General features: G+C 40.6%; 2 protein-coding genes across 2 annotated transcripts in view; both read left to right on the top strand.

Annotated features, from left to right (window-relative positions):
• Positions 1-19920, top strand: part of LOC309702180 (protein NLRC3-like) — a 121838-nt gene that overhangs the window by 88955 nt on the left and 12963 nt on the right. Inside the window, exons 3-8 of the mRNA XM_082526664.1 lie at positions 3014-3143; positions 4136-4214; positions 4376-4562; positions 4691-6491; positions 9344-9517; positions 15603-15782. Of these exons, the coding sequence (XP_082382790.1) occupies positions 3025-3143; positions 4136-4214; positions 4376-4562; positions 4691-6491; positions 9344-9517; positions 15603-15782 (2540 nt within the window). The 5' untranslated portion in view covers positions 3014-3024. The remainder of the gene's footprint in view (positions 1-3013; positions 3144-4135; positions 4215-4375; positions 4563-4690; positions 6492-9343; positions 9518-15602; positions 15783-19920) is intronic.
• Positions 1-19920, top strand: part of LOC309702172 (NACHT, LRR and PYD domains-containing protein 3-like) — a 270070-nt gene that overhangs the window by 1792 nt on the left and 248358 nt on the right. The gene's annotated exons all lie outside the window — the stretch shown is intronic.

The following is a 19920-nucleotide window of genomic DNA, read 5'->3' on the forward strand; positions in this document are numbered from 1 at the left end:
TGATACAAAGTATTTCCTGTTTTCTAAGTATGTTTTGAACCAGTTTAGTACAGTTCCTGAAAGACCTGTCCAGTTCTCCAGTCGTTTGAGTAATATGTTGTGGTCAACTGTATCAAATGCTGCACTGAGATCCAGTAAAACTAGGACTGGCATTTTTCCACTGTCTGTGTTCAGACATATGTCATTAAACACTTTGGTCAGAGCGGTTTCAGTGCTGTGGTTCTGTCTAAAACCTGACTGGAAGGCATCGTAGCAATTATTCTGTTTTAAGAAGTAACTGAGCTGTTGAGAAACTGCTTTTTCAATGATCTTACTTAAAAATGAGAGATTTGAGATCGGCCTGTAGTTGTTCATTTGTGTCTTGTCAAGATTGTCCTTTTTCAGTATAGGTTTGATTACAGCAGTTTTTAGTGATTCTGGAAACACACCCGATAATAAAGAAAAGTTGACGATCTGTAACAGGTCTGACTCTAAAGTCTTTGAGACCTTTTTGAAAAAACTTGTTGGCAGGACATCTAAACAGCAGGAGGAGGAGTTCAGTTGACCTAAGATGTCCTCCAGGTCTTTGCTGTTAATAGGTTGAAACTGTTTCATGGTGTTTAAACAGTTTTTTGGTGGACACAGTACATATCCTGGATCTGCTGTTGATGTACCAATTGCTTGTCTAATTTTTTGGATTTTTTCAGTGAAGAATTTGGCAAAGTCATTGCAGGCCATGGTCGAATGAAGTTCAGCTGCCACTGACACAGGAGGGTTTGTTAGCCTGTCAACTGTAGAAAATAAGACCCGAGCATTATGGCTGTTTTTAGTGATGATGTCAGAGAAGTAGGACCTCCTTGCACTCCTCAGTTGTAAATTATAATTGTGAAGTTTCTCTTTATAAATGTCATAATGAACCTGGAGGTTTGTTTTTCTCCATCTGCGCTCAGCTTTCCTACACTCTCTTTTTTCATTTTTCACCAGTGTGGAGTTTCTCCATGGAGACTTTTTCCTTCCAGAGATAACCTTCACCTTAATGGGAGCAATAGTGTCCATTACATTTAACATGTTAGCATTGAAGCTATTGACGAGCTCATTGACTGACCCTCTGGGCAGGTCAGGTGTTAATGGGAAGACCTGGTTAAAAATTGCACTACTGTGTTCAGTTATACACCGTTTTGTGATCACTGTTGTTGATATATTTGTGTGGGCTGAGATTTTACTTTCAAAGAAAACACAGTAATGATCAGACAGGCCCACATCAGACACAGTAACCTTTGAAATGCTCAGGCCTTTGGAGATCAGTAGGTCAAGAGTGTGTCCTCTATTATGTGTGGCCTCTGTTACATGCTGAGTCAGCCCAAAGTTGCCCAGAGTGTTACTCAGGTCTTTAGTCCCTTTGTCCTGAGGGTTGTCCACATGAATGTTAAAATCCCCAGCAATAATTACACAGTCAAAATCAACACAGATCACAGACAGCAGTTCACTGAGGTCATTAAAAAAGTCTGTGCAGTATTTGGGAGGCCTGTAAACATTAAGAAACACAACTTTGGATGGGGCCTTCAGCTGTAAAGCCACATATTCAAAAGACTGAAAACTTCCAGGAGATAGCTGCTTACATTGAAATGATTCATTAAATAAGACAGCAACCCCTCCTCCTCTCCTGCTCGCCCTGACCTCACTGATAAAACTGTAGTTAGGAGGGGTCGTCTCGATGAGAACAGCTCCACTGTTACTTTGGTCTAACCAAGTTTCAGTTAAAAACATAAAATCAAGGCTGTGCTCAGTGATTAAATCATTAATTAAAAATGTTTTCCCAGCTAGAGATCTAATGTTTAATAAAGCCAACTTAAGTGTTTTAGAGGTATTACTTGTATAAAGTGAGCTGCTGCTGCTGAACTTGAACAGGTAACAAAGTGATGAGCAGTCAGGCTGCAGGTTTCTACCTGTTCATGCTTCTACAGTAGAATCACTTTGAAGTGTCTTTGTGCTGTTTCATCTTTGATTTGTGTTCATAAACACTCAGAGAAACATCACGTGACCTCATCAGGATCTGTGTTGGTGTGTGGGGCTGTACCTCAGCTTTATGTTGTTACATGCTCATTTGTTCATTTTAACATCAAAGTAATGTTATGAGGAGTAATGAAGTAACGTACTCCATTACTTTTAATTAAAGTGTTCTGTGTAATATGTGTAATAATGACCGTTTTGAGTAATGACCAACACTGATCACAACAAAGAGGAAATGCCTCCAACATGCACAAACATTTGAGCCACAACATGCAGTTAATGTGCACAAATGTCTTTGATATGCTGCTCAGTGATGGTGGTGACTGTCAGAGCAGAGCTACTGAGAATCAATAAGTAATATCAATGATGGGATCAGAATCACTAAATTCTTCTCATCCCTGTCAGTATCATACATGTGCTGTATAATGTGATAAATGTAGAGGTGCTGGCTGTTCTCTCACTCTGCTGTTTAGCTGTAAAGGACGCCTCCCTGCCTTTGTCTCATTCATGACCTTTAATAGTCTCTTCTAACATGCAGAGATCTGTATGATCTGTTTCATAGAGTCTAACCAGCCTGTACAGGTAACAACAACAGTCACTGCATCACTGACACACAAACGTCATCTCTGTCAATAACAACATTCATACATGGAATAAAAACACATCAGTGGATCATTGCTGGAGCTGATGTTTGTGCTCCTGGTGCAAAGGCTCTCAGTTTCCTCCTTGAAATAACATCAGTGGTGGGTCAGCGACATGCTTTCTTTCCCTCTCAGGTTTAAATATCTGGGACTCTCCACCGTTTGGTTTTAGAGCTGAAGAAGCTTCTCAGATGAAACGTCTTCCAGAAACTTAAAGACGTCTCTTTTCTCTCCAAGCTCCTTAGATCACATGACCTGGATGACTGAACCTACAGACATATTGACCTGGTTTCTATGTTACATGACAGGTCAGAGGTCAGCGACTGTAACTCAGTTCCTCCTGTTAATGTGAACTCACTGAGTGTTTGTGGTTTACCTCTCAGACTGACTGAAGATGATGATGGAGGAAGAGGAGGACAGAGCAGAGTCTGCAGGGTCCAGCTGTCCGTCTGTGAGGAGTGACCGGTCCAAAGGTAGCAATCCAGTCTTCAGTGGTGAACCTGGAGCAACGAGGTCAGAGAGCTGTGATGACTCCTTTACATGTTTGTGTTTCCTGGATAAATATGACCTGAAACATCCTCAGATTGTTACAAAGATTCATTAAAAAGAAAACAATGAAAGAGAAAAGATCCAAATGTTCGACTTGGTCATTTGCTGTTTGAGGACAGTGATGCTCATATCTGTGGGGAAAGTGTGACCTGAGTGGGTTCATGTTTGTCTTTAAAGAACAGAGCTGCTCTGATTCTCTTTGTGTCTGATCTGTTAAACAGTCTGAGAGGTCACACAGAGACCCAGCAGCTAAAGCCTGGATCATACTGGCTGCTGTTACTCCATCAGGACAACACTGAACCACAGTGGTGTGGATGTAGTGGATAAATCCCACCATACTGATGCTCAGAGTTAACCACAGGGAACAAAACCAGATGTTACCTTCAGATTGTGACCTTTGGAGTGGACGATGCAGATTTCAATAGAGAATAAATGTTGTTGTTTTTCAGCTGTGAAGAAAGAATCTAATTTTCTGAACTTAAGAATTTATGATGCTGGAAACAACATGGAGACTATAACACAACATTTCCACTGTGTTCATAGAATGAATGTAAAACTGTCAGACATTCATTAAATATGCAAAATGTCTACAGAAGCATCAGAGGGTCAGACGTGAAGCACTCAGTGATTTTGATCAAATGACTCATCAGTTATTGATCTGTACTACACTGATCTACCACGTTAGTAAAGCTGGTGTTCTGGTGGTGGAGGGAGACTCGGATCATGTTCTGGTTTTGGAGCAGTGATCTGCTGATGGTTCAGTTTGATGAGCTTCTTCAAAATCATCCCTGACATCACCACTGAAAGGACGTCCATGAAAACAGACTGAAAATTACTGATATGTTCACAATCTGAGAGTTTAAAACTTGACAGACTTGATTCAGATGAAGTTATTTGAGCAGAAACTCCTGGATCTTTATCCTGTGTTGATCTAATCCTTCATGGTTCCTCCACAGAGTGGACCAGCAGAGCTCAGAGGTTCCCAGTGGTCAGTCTGCCCAGCAGCATCAAACACAGCTGGACTCCATATTTATGGTCTGTACATGTACAACAACTACTGTTACATCTGTTCTGTTCACAGTCATCTCCATGCTGCTCTTTGTAGACCAGTGGATCGTCAGTGTGTCCAACATGGATCTGATGTTTGGCTCCATGATTTCAGTCTGATTGGCTCATTCATAAATATTCTGTTCCAGCTGCTGGAGGACAACATCATCACTTTTGTGAAGAACGAGCTGAAGAAGATCCAGAAGGTTCTGAGTCCAGATTACCCAGAATGCTTAGAGAGTCAGAGGAGCAGCAGCAGAGAGGCATTTGTGAAGATCATAGTGGACTTCCTGATGAGAATGAAGCAGGAGGAGCTGGCTGACCGTCTGCAGAGCAGTAAGAGGATTTATCTAAAGATTTAAGCTGCTGGATAAATGAACATTTTCCAGAGATGGAAGATGGAGCAACATGTTTTAAAGATTAGTTCTTTTTGGAATTGAGTGTTTATTTTTCTTCTCATTCAGAACTTCAAGCTGCAGTTTGTCATCGTAACCTTAAATCCACCCTGAAGACGAAGTTCCAGTGTGTGTTTGAGGGCATCGCTAAAGCAGGAAACCCAACCCTCCTGAATCAGATCTACACAGAGCTCTACATCACAGAGGGAGGGACTGCAGAGGTCAATGATGAACATGAGGTCAGACAGATTGAAACAGCATCCAGGAAACCAGACAGACCAGAAACAACCATCAGACAAGAAGACATCTTTAAAGCCTCACCTGGAAGAGATGAACCAATCAGAACAGTGCTGACAAAGGGAGTGGCTGGCATTGGGAAAACAGTCTTAACACAGAAATACAGCCTGGACTGGGCTGAAGACAAAGCCAACCAGGACATCCAGTTCATATTTCCATTCACTTTCAGAGAGCTGAATGTGCTGAAAGAGGAAAAGTTCAGCTTGGTGGGACTTGTTCATCACTTCTTTACTGAAACCAAAGAAGCAGGAATCTGCAGCTTTGAAGACTTCCAGGTTGTGTTCATCTTTGATGGTCTGGATGAGTGTCGACTTCCTCTGGACTTCCACAAAACTACAATCCTAACTGACCCTAGAAAGTCCACCTCAGTGGATGTGCTGCTGATAAACCTCATCAGGGGGAAACTGCTTCCCTCTGCTCGCCTCTGGATAACCACACGACCTGCAGCAGCCAATCAGATCCCTCCTGACTGTGTTGGCATGGTGACAGAGGTCAGAGGGTTCACTGACCCACAGAAGGAGGAGTACTTCAGGAAGAGATTCAGAGATGAGGAGCAGGCCAGCAGGATCATCTCCCACATCAAGACATCACGAAGCCTCCACATCATGTGTCACATCCCAGTCTTCTGCTGGATCACTGCTACAGTTCTGGAGGATGTGCTGGAAACCAGAGAGGGAGGACAGCTGCCCAAGACCCTGACTGAAATGTACATCCACTTCCTGGTGGTTCAGGCCAAAGTGAAGAAGGTCAAGTATGATGGAGGAGCTGAGACAGATCCACACTGGAGTCCAGAGAGCAGGAAGATGATGGAGTCTCTGGGAAAACTGGCTTTTGATCAGCTGCAGAAAGGAAACCTGATCTTCTATGAATCAGACCTGACAGAGTGTGGCATCGATATCAGAGCAGCCTCAGTGTACTCAGGAGTGTTCACACAGATCTTTAAAGAGGAGAGAGGACTGTACCAGGTCAAAGTGTTCTGCTTCATCCATCTGAGTGTTCAGGAGTTTCTGGCTGCTCTTCATGTCCATCTGACCTTCAGCAACTCTGGACTCAATCTGATGGAACAACAACAAACAACCTCTACATGGTCTAAACTATTTAACAAACCGAACCTACAATCTCTCCACCAGAGTGCTGTGAACAAGGCCCTACAGAGTCCAAATGGACACCTGGACTTGTTCCTCCGCTTCCTCCTGGGTCTTTCACTGCAGACCAATCAGACTCTCCTACGAGGCCTGCTGACACAGACAGGAAGTAGCTCACAGACCAATCAGGAAACAGTTCAGTACATCAAGGAGAAGCTCAGTGAGAATCTGTCTGCAGAGAAAAGCATCAATCTGTTCCACTGTCTGAATGAACTGAATGATCGTTCTCTAGTGGAGGAGATCCAACAGTCCCTGAGATCAGGAAGTCTCTCCACAGATAAACTGTCTCCTGCTCAGTGGTCAGCTCTGGTCTTCATCTTACTGTCATCAGAAGAAGATCTGGATGTGTTTGACCTGAAGAAATACTCTGCTTCAGAGGAGGCTCTTCTGAGGCTGCTGCCAGTGGTCAAAGCCTCCAACAAAGCTCTGTGAGTACATTTGTACTCATGTCTTTACTTTTAACATCCAACTGTGTCAGTAATTTATTTCACCAGGCTTTCTGTCTTTGTATGAATTTGTATCCTAAAGTTTTGGGATTTCTCCAATACAACTGTAACCTCTTTGATGCCTCCAGAACTCGAGACGCTGGATTCACCATAAACTCTGATCATCACTGCTGCTGTTATGTTATCAGTCTTTGTTTAAACACTTAGGCTGCATGTGCCTGATGTTGTGATACTTTATATTCACATGCATGCTCCTAGATACATTTCTACTGCAGGTCTATTTTAGTCACAAATGTTGGTGAAACACTTGCTTTTACATGCATGGTGGGTCCTGCATTAAAGAAAGCATTTGAATTACTCAGTGAATCCTGGCAGCCAGAGAAACATCCTTAGTTCCACTTTAAACTAAACTCTGCTTCGGTCTTCCACAGTGTGTTTGTTGTTTCTTTGTTGTTGTTGGCCTGCTCTCTCCTCTCACTCCAATCTGGTTGCAGCAGATGTTTGTCCCTCCCTGAACCTGCAGACTTGGGTGCAGCACCTCAGTTCATCTTCAGTCTGAAACCAGCTGTTGTAGCTATATCCCCTCAAGCACACCTTCCCTGGTCATCTCTGCTGTGGTTGCTATAAAATTTAATCTTGATTTTAAAAAAAAAGAACAAAAAACTTCAAGTCAGACTTGATGCCATTTGTTGGCAGCATGGTGCCTGTTTGTATTTGATGATAAACTGCAGCACAGTCTAAAGCAAACCTTCTGACTTTATTGACTTTATGCATGTATATATTCTTCCTGTTCACCTTGGACACACAGCAGCTCTCTGTTTGTTGTGATTGGATCTAGAACAGCCAACATATCCTAATCTAGATGATTTCTAAGGTGGTATCTGGGAGGAAAAGTTAAAATCAGCTTGGATGGCCTGTACTGTATGATGGCCTTGGTTGCACCACATTGATAGCCATGCAGGGTGGTTCACTCCTTGGGCAAGAAGACCGAGGAGTGAGCCACCCTTGGTCAAAGCTTGGTCATTCAAGCTCACTGTTTTCCCCTTGTTGGTTGATGATAGTATTTTTTTTTTACCTGACTTATAGTCATCATTGTCTTCAAATTAACTCACACACTGCTGACTGCTGTAGCTTACCTGGCTGAGCAGGTGACCCATGTACTGAAGTTTAGAGTCGTGACTCCAGGGCCTGGTTTGAGTCTGCCCATGACCATTTCCTGTGTGTTATTCTCCTCACTTCTCCCTCCCTTCCTGTCTTCTTTGTCCTATACAGTGAAGACAAAAGGCCTCAAGTTGTGAAAACTCTTCCCCTTCATCATCTTCCATCTCTCTCATCTAACATCCCCAGTATTCTCCGAGTAGAGAATCTTTTCACAATCTTGAATGATAAGGATCCAAGTGGGTAAAGTTATTTATTTGTTGTGTTCCTATTTGCAGCTGGGATAGATTAAGAAAAACTATCGGCTGCCAAAATTACATCCAGTTTAGAAGAAAAACATTGAGTGAAGCGTTTGTTTCATCATCCTTCACAACTCATCAACCAGGTGTCACAAACTGCAGCAGGACAGTACAAAGCATGTCATACTGGATGGCTGCAACAACCAGAGTTTTACCTACCTTTGGTATTTGGTGACAGCATGAGCGTAATATTTACTGAACAGAGTCGTCTTCTGTAATCTTTTCAGATTCAGATTCAGAACACTGTATTTATTTTCAAGGGGCAATTAGGATACTGAGCTTTCCAACCGTACATACAATACACAAACATCACATTGGGGAGACGGGTCAGGCTAGGTAGCTGGCCGGTCAGCCGCTAGAGCAGCGACCCGGAACCGAACAGCAGAAAATGCACAACATCAGGAAAGATGAGGAGAAAAAAGAACTCCTCCCAGACTGAGCTCCAACAGGGAGATCAGTTTGAGAACAGACAAAAAATGACCTTAGTGCAGAGCACATGAAAACTCTTAATGCGCCATAGAAACACATGACGAGCAACAGGGATGGGTAAAAGGTGAGAGACAGCCGGTGTAGACAGCGCACCCGGGCCTGCAGCATTTGCGCTGGTCCCCTCGACCCACCGTCTGCACCGGGAGGGGATAAGCATGCTTAGGATGGGAAGGAACAGTCTAAACACCGTCTGTTATCAGGGTGAGATTTGTTATGTTCAGCTCCAGCCTTGAGACCACAGCTGGCGCCGGTATGTTACCCGCATGAAATGATGGTGGCTTTCTTTGGTGCGAACAACTGCATGTCAATTTCACAGCTGATCTAACAGTCCGTCACTCGTCTCTCAATCTCCCGTTGGAGAGCCACGAGCTTCTCCGAGAGGTTATCGGTTTTGCGCTCAAAGAGCAAAGTCTGTGAACTCACGGCCGCCATGAGCTTCTTCAAGATCTTATCCGTGCTGCGTTCAATGAGCCCATTTTGAGAAGTCACGACCCGTCCCATTGTTTCAGTCACAGCGGGCAGCCTTGTGGGGTTTTGAACAGCTGATTCCGCTTTCTTTAATCTTCAATAAGCCAGGGCCAAGCCAGCTCAGATCAGCAAGAACCCTTTGCTGCTGTGAATGTCCGTGCTGCTATATTTCAGGATCAGGCTCTAAATGTACAAATGGATCTGAGAAGATTTCCAATCATGTTTCTACTAGATTTACAGTTTGTTTTCATGTCTTCTGACTCAGAAGGTGGAGCAGGTGGAGCTTACAAGGAGTAAGTGCTGCTATAGAAGAAGAGTTGTGTTTTAATGAAGCTATTTAGTTAACCAATAATTGTATTGCATGCTGGCATTAAAAATGTTTCATTTTACTGATTTAATTGTTTGTTTGTTTTCTTCCAGACTGAGTGGCTGTAACCTCTCAGAGAGAAGCTGTGATGCTCTGTCCTCAGTTCTCAACTCCCAGTCCTCTAGTCTGAAAGAGCTGGACCTGAGTAACAATGACCTGCGGAATTCAGGAGTGAAGCTTCTGTCTGCTGCACTGCAGAGTCCACATTGTACACTGGAAACTCTCAGGTCAGGATCCAAACATATCATTAAATGATATTATTGTACAAACAACCAAGCTTTATAGAATTGGCAGGTGAACTTTTCTTTATCTTTGGATTGCTTAGGAGATTCTTAATTACTGTCTGAACATTTTTTACAGTCACATATTTTGTTTTAATGGTCAAACAGAATTATTGTTCAGTTCAATGAGCAGGTAGCTGTGAGATTCATAATAATGAGGTATATTTGTATTAAAGATGACTAAACTTGAACAGTAGCTGTGAGTTACTTTGTTTACTCATGTGTGCTGATGTTGTGAATAATTTAAAGCTGAAGTAAACTTGTAATGAGTTTAATAGAGTTTCTGAAGTAAGTGTACTTGGAGATATTTATGTGTTTACTAAAGTCCAGGAGCAGGAGGCTGTGTGTAGCATAGAGGAACCCAGACCTCAGCTTTGTCTCCTGGTTTCTGTTGCTGCTGTTACAGTTTCCCCTCATCGTTCCTTCAACAGTCTCCTCACTGTAACAAATCAAAGTGTTACTGTATAGATTCACGTCTGAATGTTGCCATGTGCTATCAAAACTGAAAGCGATGTTTCATACACCCACGTGGTTCAGTCACACAGTAACTGATGGTAAATAATGTTTGTGTTGAGCACATCGTACAGGTCAGCTGCTCCACACAGATCTCAGGTTTACATGCTGGAACAGTTTGTGATCATGAAGGATAAACCTCACTTCCTCTTTGTTTCATACAGATGTGACATGAACAATAACACATTCATGAAATCCTTTTAGGAACACAAACACTATTGTAGCTGGATAATATATTTAAATGTAGGACAATGTAGGGGATCATAAACGACAGTAATAACTAACCACCACCTCACCATTTGGGTTGGTAGCTGCATGTTGACGGACAAAGTGTGGACTTTATACAAGTTTTTAAATTGTGTTGATCGGCCGCGTAAAACCAGAGTTATGATAAAATATCTGCAATGTTTGGTTTTCTTCCTGAATAGTATTGTTGTTTATAACAACGATAGTATTCAGTATTTATTGCAACAAACTTTGTTGTTTGCAAAACTCAGTAACTTTTTTGAAGAAGTAACTATATAATTAATTGCCCAACATTGGTCATTATATCCTGTATTTTGCAGACAGAGTTACAGACTCTCTCCCAGACCACAGACTCATAATACAAGTCAGAGCTTTATAAAAATAGAAAAAATAAAGTTGTGTTTTCAAAATTGGAGTTCAAGTTATTTTTACTTCCAATAGTGTTAACATGCTACAGGTCATGAACAAGGTTGTTTTTAATTTTCATTGTAAGTGGGCTAAAGAATCAGAATCAGAATCAGAAAGGGGTTTATTGCCAAATGTTGAGCAGGTTTACAACATTAGGAAATTGCTGCGGTGCTTCAGTGCAAACATAGTGTCATAAATTGCGCTTAAATAGACATGAAAAAATTAAAAGTAAGAATAAGAATTAAAAGTGCTACGTAGAAAGATATGTGCATGAGATATACATGAGAATAAGAATTAGTTAATTAAAAGTAGTCTAACATAAATGTAAATGCTGTAATTTGATTACTTTAATAAACCGTGTAACTTGGATGGATAAGATGCTGGCGTGACCACAGTGCACACGTCTCCAAGGGACGCTCAGGGAGTTTGTGTGTTCGCTCAGACACATGAAACATTAGAGGGAACATTGGCGGTGACTGGCAGGGAAAAGGGGAATGATAAGACTTACTGTAAATATAATTATGTATGTATTGAAAAAGGAACAACTAAAATGTTCCAGCTGAAAAATGAAATCAGTTTCAGTTTATGAGCTCTGTTTGTTTTCTTTACAATTCCAACCTTTTATTTTGAAATGAGCTGCTCATTCCTGTTTAGAGTTGATGAGCTGATGTGGGTGAGAGGACTCAGGCAGCCTGACAGAGTTGATGTCCTGGGGCCTGTTCTTCGTACCTTGCTAAGTAAGTTAGCTGGATTTGATTGTTGACAATTTCGCGTGATCTTGGATCGTTCGGTTCCCCGAAGCTCATCCGGAACTTGCTGTCATAGCAACAGAGCCGTAAGCGTAAACCTGCTCGGGAGCAGGTTTACTTTATGTAAACAGGATTAGATCGCGGCCACGCAGGTATGTCCGCTTCATTTATACGAAAGCAACAGCGATATTCCACCACTGTTTCACCATAAATAAATAACATCAATGTAACTAAAGACAATGCAGCACTTGATCCTTTTATTGATGTCACACAGATACATACAGGTCATTCCCTAAAAAAGGGAAATGTACTATTAACATTCTATTACATGTATGTGATTATTGCAGATGTAATTCATATTTCAGAGTAGTAATTGTAAATTACTTCGTGTAATCAAGATGAGAGACCACGGCTATAAAAGCGAAGGTGGATTTGGGAAGTCTGTCGCAGCCATGTCCTGTCCGTTTACGCGAGCAGCCCATTGCGGAAGGTGCAAGATTGATAAGGAGAGTCCTCAGAATCCAGCGTATATTGCGGGACAGACAGGATCCTTTAGCTCAGCGCGACAGTGTGCTCATAGAGAGATATCGATTTTCCCGTGAGGGTATTATTCACTTAACCAACTTGTTGACGAGGGGGTGCAGGACCACCGCCTGTCTTTTTTTTTGCTCTGCCCTTTTCTTGGTTGCTGTTATGAACAAACAAACAGATTATTTCAGGGTCTCTTTCCAAGAGACGAAAAGCAATATAAGTGATAAATATTACCATTCTGTAGAATATTCTTATATTTCACTTTTACTTGTTCCCATGTTCTAGTGGGTCCTGTTGTGGCTCTAATGTGAAAGGGGATATAATATAACATATTTTAATATAATGTAATATAATATTGGATAATATAGTGTAATATAATAAATCTATAAATAAATAATAAAGTGACTGAATAGTGGTATTGTCATGCGCTTTGGGTGCCTTGGAAAGCGCTATATAAACCCAATCCATTATTATTGTTATTATTGGATTACTTACGAGTTTAATTTGTCAGCAACTTTCTGCCAGCCCTCTCTCCTTGCTTTTGCAGCCTTTGCAGTGTTCCCTTGCGTTTTAATTAAACTCTGAAACTCCTGAAATCCCTCACTCAAGAGTTCTTGCTCTGCTGCCGGAAAATACCGAGCGCGCCCCTTCGACATTTTCGCCGACCAATCAGCGGGTTGCCGATCAATGTTTCTACTATCGATGCGTAGCCCTTTTTACGACACCCAGTGATGTCACATTACTGCGTCCAGCTGTACTAATCGTCAACAACAGGTGTGTTCGGGGAACCGGATTAGCGAGCTCACGGTTAGCGCGATGGTTTGGTCTTGGATGTAGTAAGCGACGTACGAAGACCGGGCCCCTGGTCTTCCCTGCTTGTCCTGATATACATAAACATGAGTATCCTTGCAGGTCAGATCTCATCAGTCACACCTGTTAGTGCAGTTCTCCTCTAGATTGTAGTGCTTGTTAAACTAGGATGATTTTAGGAGCCTGGACCGCAGATCTAAGGGAAGATATGACTTGGAAAGACTAAACCAACCTATTAGAGGTGTTCGCACTAACATAGATAAATACTCAGATTTACACCTTTAGTGTCTCACAAAGGGTTGAAAAGTGAATGTGCACAGAGAGGTTGGTGGTGAGACGGGCACTTCCAGCACTGTAGATGTGATCCAGCTCAGTGTTCATGGAAATAATCCGGAGAGCAGGATTCCTTGATGAATGTCACATCTTCTTAAAGTTATAATCCACAGGGAAAACTGTGAAACTGTCGATCTGATATCTACTCAACCAATCAGGTGTTTACATGCCCTTCACTGATCTCCAGCCCCACCTTATTATCAGTTTCTCTCTTTTACATCTGAATTATCTTCACTTCACATTTCAGTCAGTTCAGATTTCATTAGCACGTTCACTTTAGCATAATCCATTTTAATCCAAACACCTTTCTCTTTAAACTCTGTTTGTCAGTCACAGTATATCCAGTACAATCCTCTTTTTCACTGCGTCACACACATTCAGAGATCAGAGTGTCCTGTGTGTGCTCTCATTCACTCACACTCACTCTCATATGGCTGAAGTCTGTTTGTACACAGGCTGTCAGCTGGCCTGAGTTAGGCCTGTCTCTAAAATCATTATTTTATTACTTTTATTCTGATTCATCAAAGCCAAACTCAAACATATTTATATTTACTGATTATGTTCTCATCAATAATTAACAGTCAGTACATTCAGATATGAATCATAATTCAGTGTTTAACATATTATCACAGATGGACTGCACAGGAGATCTCCTTTATGAAGAAACTGTGAAAGTTTGTCCAACAGTGGGAAACATTTCAGAGAACATCTCAGAGAATATCTGTGAAGCAGAAACTAAACATAATAATAGAAGAAAAGCCAAATAATGATCCAAATCCTGCTCTGAGACTATCAGACAGTAAAGGCTTCCAAAGACTGCTCACCTCTCAGACTTACTTAAAGATGCTGGTGCTGTCCACAGATCAGCTGACCTGCTGGGTCTCCATGATCAGCTTTGTTTCTTGGAGATAAAGGCTGAAGCCTTTAGAGCTTCAGTTCTCCAGAGCAGCAGGATGTCTGAGGTCCGCAGAAACACAAAAACACAGCAGCTAAAAATAGTTGTTCAAAGAAAACGAGGTGGGAGCTGCTGATTCCTGAGCTTTGATACTGGATTAGCTTCAGTAGTTATTCCAATCACTGCTGTAGGAGCTACATTTAGTCACAGCTGACTGTCTTCTTTGAACAATCACAATGACTACTGTTGTAAAAAACAAGCACACAAAGAACCAATGAGAGTGTAGAACATGATAAAGAGCTCCTGTGATGGTGGCAAAGAAATGAGCAGCAGACGGCCGTCTACATGTTGTAGTGGTTTACAGTCACCAGGGGGCGCCGTCACGGCCACGCAGTCAGTGGGCTGCTCTGCTTGTGCTGTTGTTGGTGAAGCTGAAGTGAAAGCGAATGTTAAAAGAATGAAAAGTGTCCACTGCAGCCTCCATCTGAGCTTGTCATGTTCTTCTTCTTTGATCCTTCGTGTTTGTGCTGAACACTACTGTCGCTCTCTTCCCTGTTCCCGCCCACTTTCTAACCAATCAGCATTGGAGCGTGCACAGCGTCGTCCACACTGAGCTTTGTTGTGAGCGCATGGACTCGTCTGCAGAACATTTGTATGGGCTCAAAATGTGGTCATAAATATTTTGTACTTGTAAATCAGGATTTGTATGTGTAAAAAGAATTTGTGTGTGTGTAAAAAAGATTTGTGTGTGTGTGTGTGTGTGTGTGTGTGTGTGTGTGTGTGTGTGTGTAAAAAAAGATTTGTGTGTGCGTGAATAAAATTTGTGTGTGTGTGTAAAAAAAGATTTGTGTGTGGACTTAGCCAAAAAAAACCCTGCTAGTTACAAGTACGAATTTTGACCCTATTTTTCTTCCTTTCATCTGATTGGTCAATGTCATGTCAATCACAAATGTAACTATCCAATCAGAGAACAGATGGGTTTGGCTGTCAGAGGGGCACTTTTTTGACCTGACGTTCCCGTCACAAGTGTCTTCTAAGTGAAGCTACCAGGTTCAGGTCCAGCTCTGTTTATCTGGAGCTGCAGTAAATGATCCGTCCTCACAAAGCAACACAGACACCAGATATGCAAACACAGCATCATACAACACAACCAAGAGATCCAAAGAATTATCTCTGCATTTCTGTGGCTGATGCTGCTGGAACGAAGCTGTTTGAAACCTTGTTGTTCTGCACGTTGGGACCTGAAGAGGAACCTGAACCTCTGTGCAGAGGGTTCAACTCTGAGGATTCCTGTTCAGTTTTTTTTTTTATTTCACACGGCAAAACTTGACAACTTTATGATAAATGTACGACTTCAATGTGAAAAATTCATTTTTTTCTCTTGTTTGTTTGAAGCTGCTTCCTGTTGGCTTCAGCTGTTTGGAGTTTCCATTTTCTAAACTTCTACATTCTGAACCTTCTTCAGCTCTGAACAGATGATGAAACACTGAATGATTTCAAGCTCACACTTTGTCTAATAAACTTACATCTTTCATTTTTTATTCAGATTGAAGGACTGTGGTTTGTCAGAGATCAGCTGTGATTATCTGGCAGCAGCGCTGAAGTCCAACCCCTCGTATCCCAGAGTGCTGGACCTGAGTGGAACCTACAACAACCTGCAGGATTCAGGAGTGAAGCAGCTGTGTGTTCTTCTGGAGAATCCACGATGTCGATTTGAAACTCTGAGGTCAGTCACATGTTTTACTAGTGCTGAGATGAATATGATGTGAAAGTTGTGCTGACACTGTGGATCAGTAGGCCCACACACCTCTATACAGGAAGTCTGGTTCTACTCTTTGTAGAACTTCTGATCCCTGATCCTCTGAGTCTGACTCAGTAAATAATGCAGAGTTCTGAGCTGATGTGGGTGAGAGGACTCAGGCAGCCTGACAGAGTTGATGTCCAGGTCTTCCCTGCTTGTCCTGACACACATAAACATGAGTATCCTTGCAGGTCAGATCTCATCAGTCACACCTGTTAGTGCAGCTCTCCTCTAGATTGTAGTGCTTGTAAAACTAGGATGATTTTAGGAGCCTGGACCGCAGATCTAAGGGAAGACATGACTTGGAAAGACTAAACCAACCTATTAGAGGTGTTCGCACTAACACAGATTAATACTCAGATTTACACCTTTAGTGTCTCACAAAGGGTTGAAAAGTGAATGTGCACAGAGAGGTTGGTGGTGAGACGGGCACTTCCAGCACTGTAGATGTGTTCAGCTCAGTGTTCATGGAAATAATCCGGAGAGCAGGATTCCTTGATGAATGTCACATCTTCTTAAAGTTATAATCCACAGGGAAAACTGTGAAACTGTCGATCTGATATCTACTCAACCAATCAGGTGTTTACATGCCCTTCACTGATCTCCAGCCCCACCTTATTATCAGTTTCTCTCTCTTTTACATCTGAATTATCTTCACTTCACATTTCATTCAGTTCAGATTTCATTAGCACGTTCACTTTAGCATAATCCATTTTAATCCAAACACCTTTCTCTTTAAACTCTGTTTGTCAGTCACAGTATATCCAGTACAATCCTCTTTTTCACTGCGTCACACACATTCAGAGATCAGAGTGTCCTGTGTGTGCTCTCATTCACTCACACTCACTCTCATATGGCTGAAGTCTGTTTGTACACAGGCTAATCTGGGACTCTTCAACATTTGACCCTAGAAATAAAGAAGCTTCTTGGATGAGAGGTGAAAGGCGAAACGACTTCAAGAAACTTAAAGATGTCCAGATGCCTTTTTTTCTAAGCTCTTTAGATAACTGCGAACCTTCACAAACGCCTCATCAGTGGGACTCTCAGAGCTACCAGCCCTTTGCTACAATCACAAAGCTCTTCATTGAAATCAATGATATCAAAGCTGGAATCAAGCTATAGCCATATACACTGGTAAAGACTTCTTATCTCGAAATAATATACTGAAGTGGCAATGCAGAAATTGAAACTAGGCGGACGTGCTACCTATGCTATTAGTAGAATGGACATTGGCCTGCTGGCTAAGGAAGGCCCTGTCTCACATAGAGGTGAGAGAGGCCCCCCTCGAAGCCCCCTCTTTTATCGGGGCTTACTTAGGGTCATATCGGGGACCCCACAGTTGGAAGTCTTTTTTTTTTTCTTTTATTTTTCTTTGACCAAATAAAGCTTATTTCTGTAGCTGTTGTTTTATACAGCTTTAATGTTAATATTAACATTTGCTTATGTATGTTTAGGGAGTGGTCTGATGGTACATGTCGTTGTTACATTAATAATATTCAAATAGTAAGGGTATGCTTAAAGATAAGGTAAAAATCATATCATATAATGTAAATGGCCTGTCGAATCCAATTAAACGTAATAAAAATTTAACTAAAATGAAGAAAGAACAAGTACAAATAGTGTATCTACAGGAAACCCATCTAGACTGTAAGGAGCATGAAAAACTGAAAAGAATGGGTTATACAACAGTTTTCTCCTCTTCCTATAAAACTGGACGAAGGAGAGGAGTGGCTATCCTGTTATCAAGCAAATTACTCTTTGAAAAAATATCCGAGATAAGTGATAAAGAGGGACGTTATATTTTGGTAAGGGGAAACATTGAGGGGAACCCAGTCACGTTGTTAAATATATATGCACCCCCTGGAAGCGATATTTATTTCTTTAAGAAAATTATAGATGTGATGGTAACAGAGACAGTAGGTTTCCTAATTTGCGGAGGAGATTTAAATATACATCTACAACCAAAGCTAGATATTTCCAATAGAAAAGCACAGAATACTAAAACATTAATTAAGAATATAAATACATTGATGAAGGAGGTGGGACTAATTGATATATGGAGAGACTTGCATCCCTACCAAAGGGATTATACTTATTTTTCCTCACCGCACTCGTTATACACAAGAATAGATTATTTCATAACTTTTGGGAAAAATAAAGATAAAATAAACACTTGTGCAATTGGAGCAATAGAGTTAAGCGATCATGCACCAGTATACCTGTCTGTTGATTTAAACGTGCAACCAAAACTCAATAATTGGAAATTAAATTCAAGCTTACTGAATGATCCTCACTTTAAAGGACAAATTAAGAAAGAGATTCACTTCTATTTGGAAACTAATGACAATGGTGAGGTGTCTCGTCCTATACTGTGGGATGCCTTAAAAACTGTCCTGAGAGGGGAAATTATAGCAATATCCTCTTATAAGAAAAAGATGAGAAATAAGAAATTAGAAGAGCTAGAAAATAAGAATTAGAGAAAAGGCATGAAAGAAAAACATCTCAGGATATATTGGAGGAAATTAGGAAAACAAGAAATGAAATAAATGATTTGACCACATATGAAATTTAAAAAAAATCAATGTTTCTTAAACAAAGGTATTATGAGGGAGGATCAAAAGCAAAGAATGTATTAGCCTGGAAACTAAAAAAGAAAATAGCAGATAATACAGTTCACAAAATTAAACATCCAGTGACAAAAGTAATAAAAAAATAAACCAATAGAAGTTCAGAGTGCATTTGAAACATTTTATAAGACTCTGTATGCTAATAACACAGAGAGTAGTATAGTTGAAATTAACAGTTTTTTAGATTCTCTTGATTTACCAGTACTGAATGAAGAACAGAATAAAACTTTGATTGAAGATATAACAGAAAAGGAACTAAGAATAGCAATAAGTAAAGTTAACAGAAATAAATCTCCAGGATCAGATGGATATACGGCAGAATGGTACAAGGAGCTAAAAGAAGAATTAATACCAGTGATGCTTCTAACAATGAATTGGATCCTAAAGAAGGCTCAAGTACCTTATAGCTGCAAAGAAGCAATTATCTCTGCCATCCCAAAAGAAAACAAGGATAAATTAGAATGTGCGTCATATAGACCAATATGTGTTCTTAATACAGATTACAAGCTGTTTACATCTATCATGGCTCGACGATTAGAAAAGTTCTTACCTAATCTAATTCATAATGATCAAACAGGTTTTATTCGAGAGCGCCAAATACAAGATAATGTGCGACGGACATTACAAATTATTAATCATATTCAAAAGAATAAAATAGAAGCAATGGTAATCAGTATCGATGCAGAAAAATCATTCGATTCAGTTAATTGGAACTTTCTTTACCGAGTCTTGCATACATTTGGCTTTCACGAAAATATAATTAAGACAATACAGGCACTTTATGATAACCCTACGGCAAGGATTAAAATTAATGGCTACCTATCAAATAGTATTATGTTGCAAAGAGGAACAAGGCAGGGCTGTGCGTGCTCACCATTATTATTTGCGTTATATCTGGAACCATTGGCTCAATATATAAGACAAAATAAAGAAGTAGAAGGTATTAATATCCATGAAAAGGAGCATAAATTAGCCTGCTATGCAGATGATATTTTAATATTTTTGGGTCAACCATCAAACTCTTTACCTAAATTAATGCAATCATTTGAATACTTTGGTCGACTATCTGGATATAGGGTTAATATGAGTAAAACACAATTGCTTAAGTACAACTATATTCCATCAGAAGAAGTTAAAAATAAGTATCAATTAGCATGGCAAACAGAGTACTTTAAATATCTAGGAGTCATAATACCGAAGGATCTTACAGAACTATTAGAACAAAATTATTTACCAATACAGAAAAAAATTAAGGAACATATAGCGAGATGGAATCTAATTCCATATTTAAGTTTTTATTCGAGAATAGACTCAATTAAAATTAATATTCTTCCTAAATTATTATATTTATTTCAAACATTACCAATAGAAATTAACCAGAAACAGTTTAATGAATGGGATAAAATTTTGTCAAGATACATATGGCAAGGAAAAAG

Source organism: Aulonocara stuartgranti (genome assembly GCF_965226115.1).
Source record: "Aulonocara stuartgranti genome assembly, chromosome: 3".
Classification (NCBI taxonomy): domain Eukaryota; kingdom Metazoa; phylum Chordata; class Actinopteri; order Cichliformes; family Cichlidae; genus Aulonocara; species Aulonocara stuartgranti.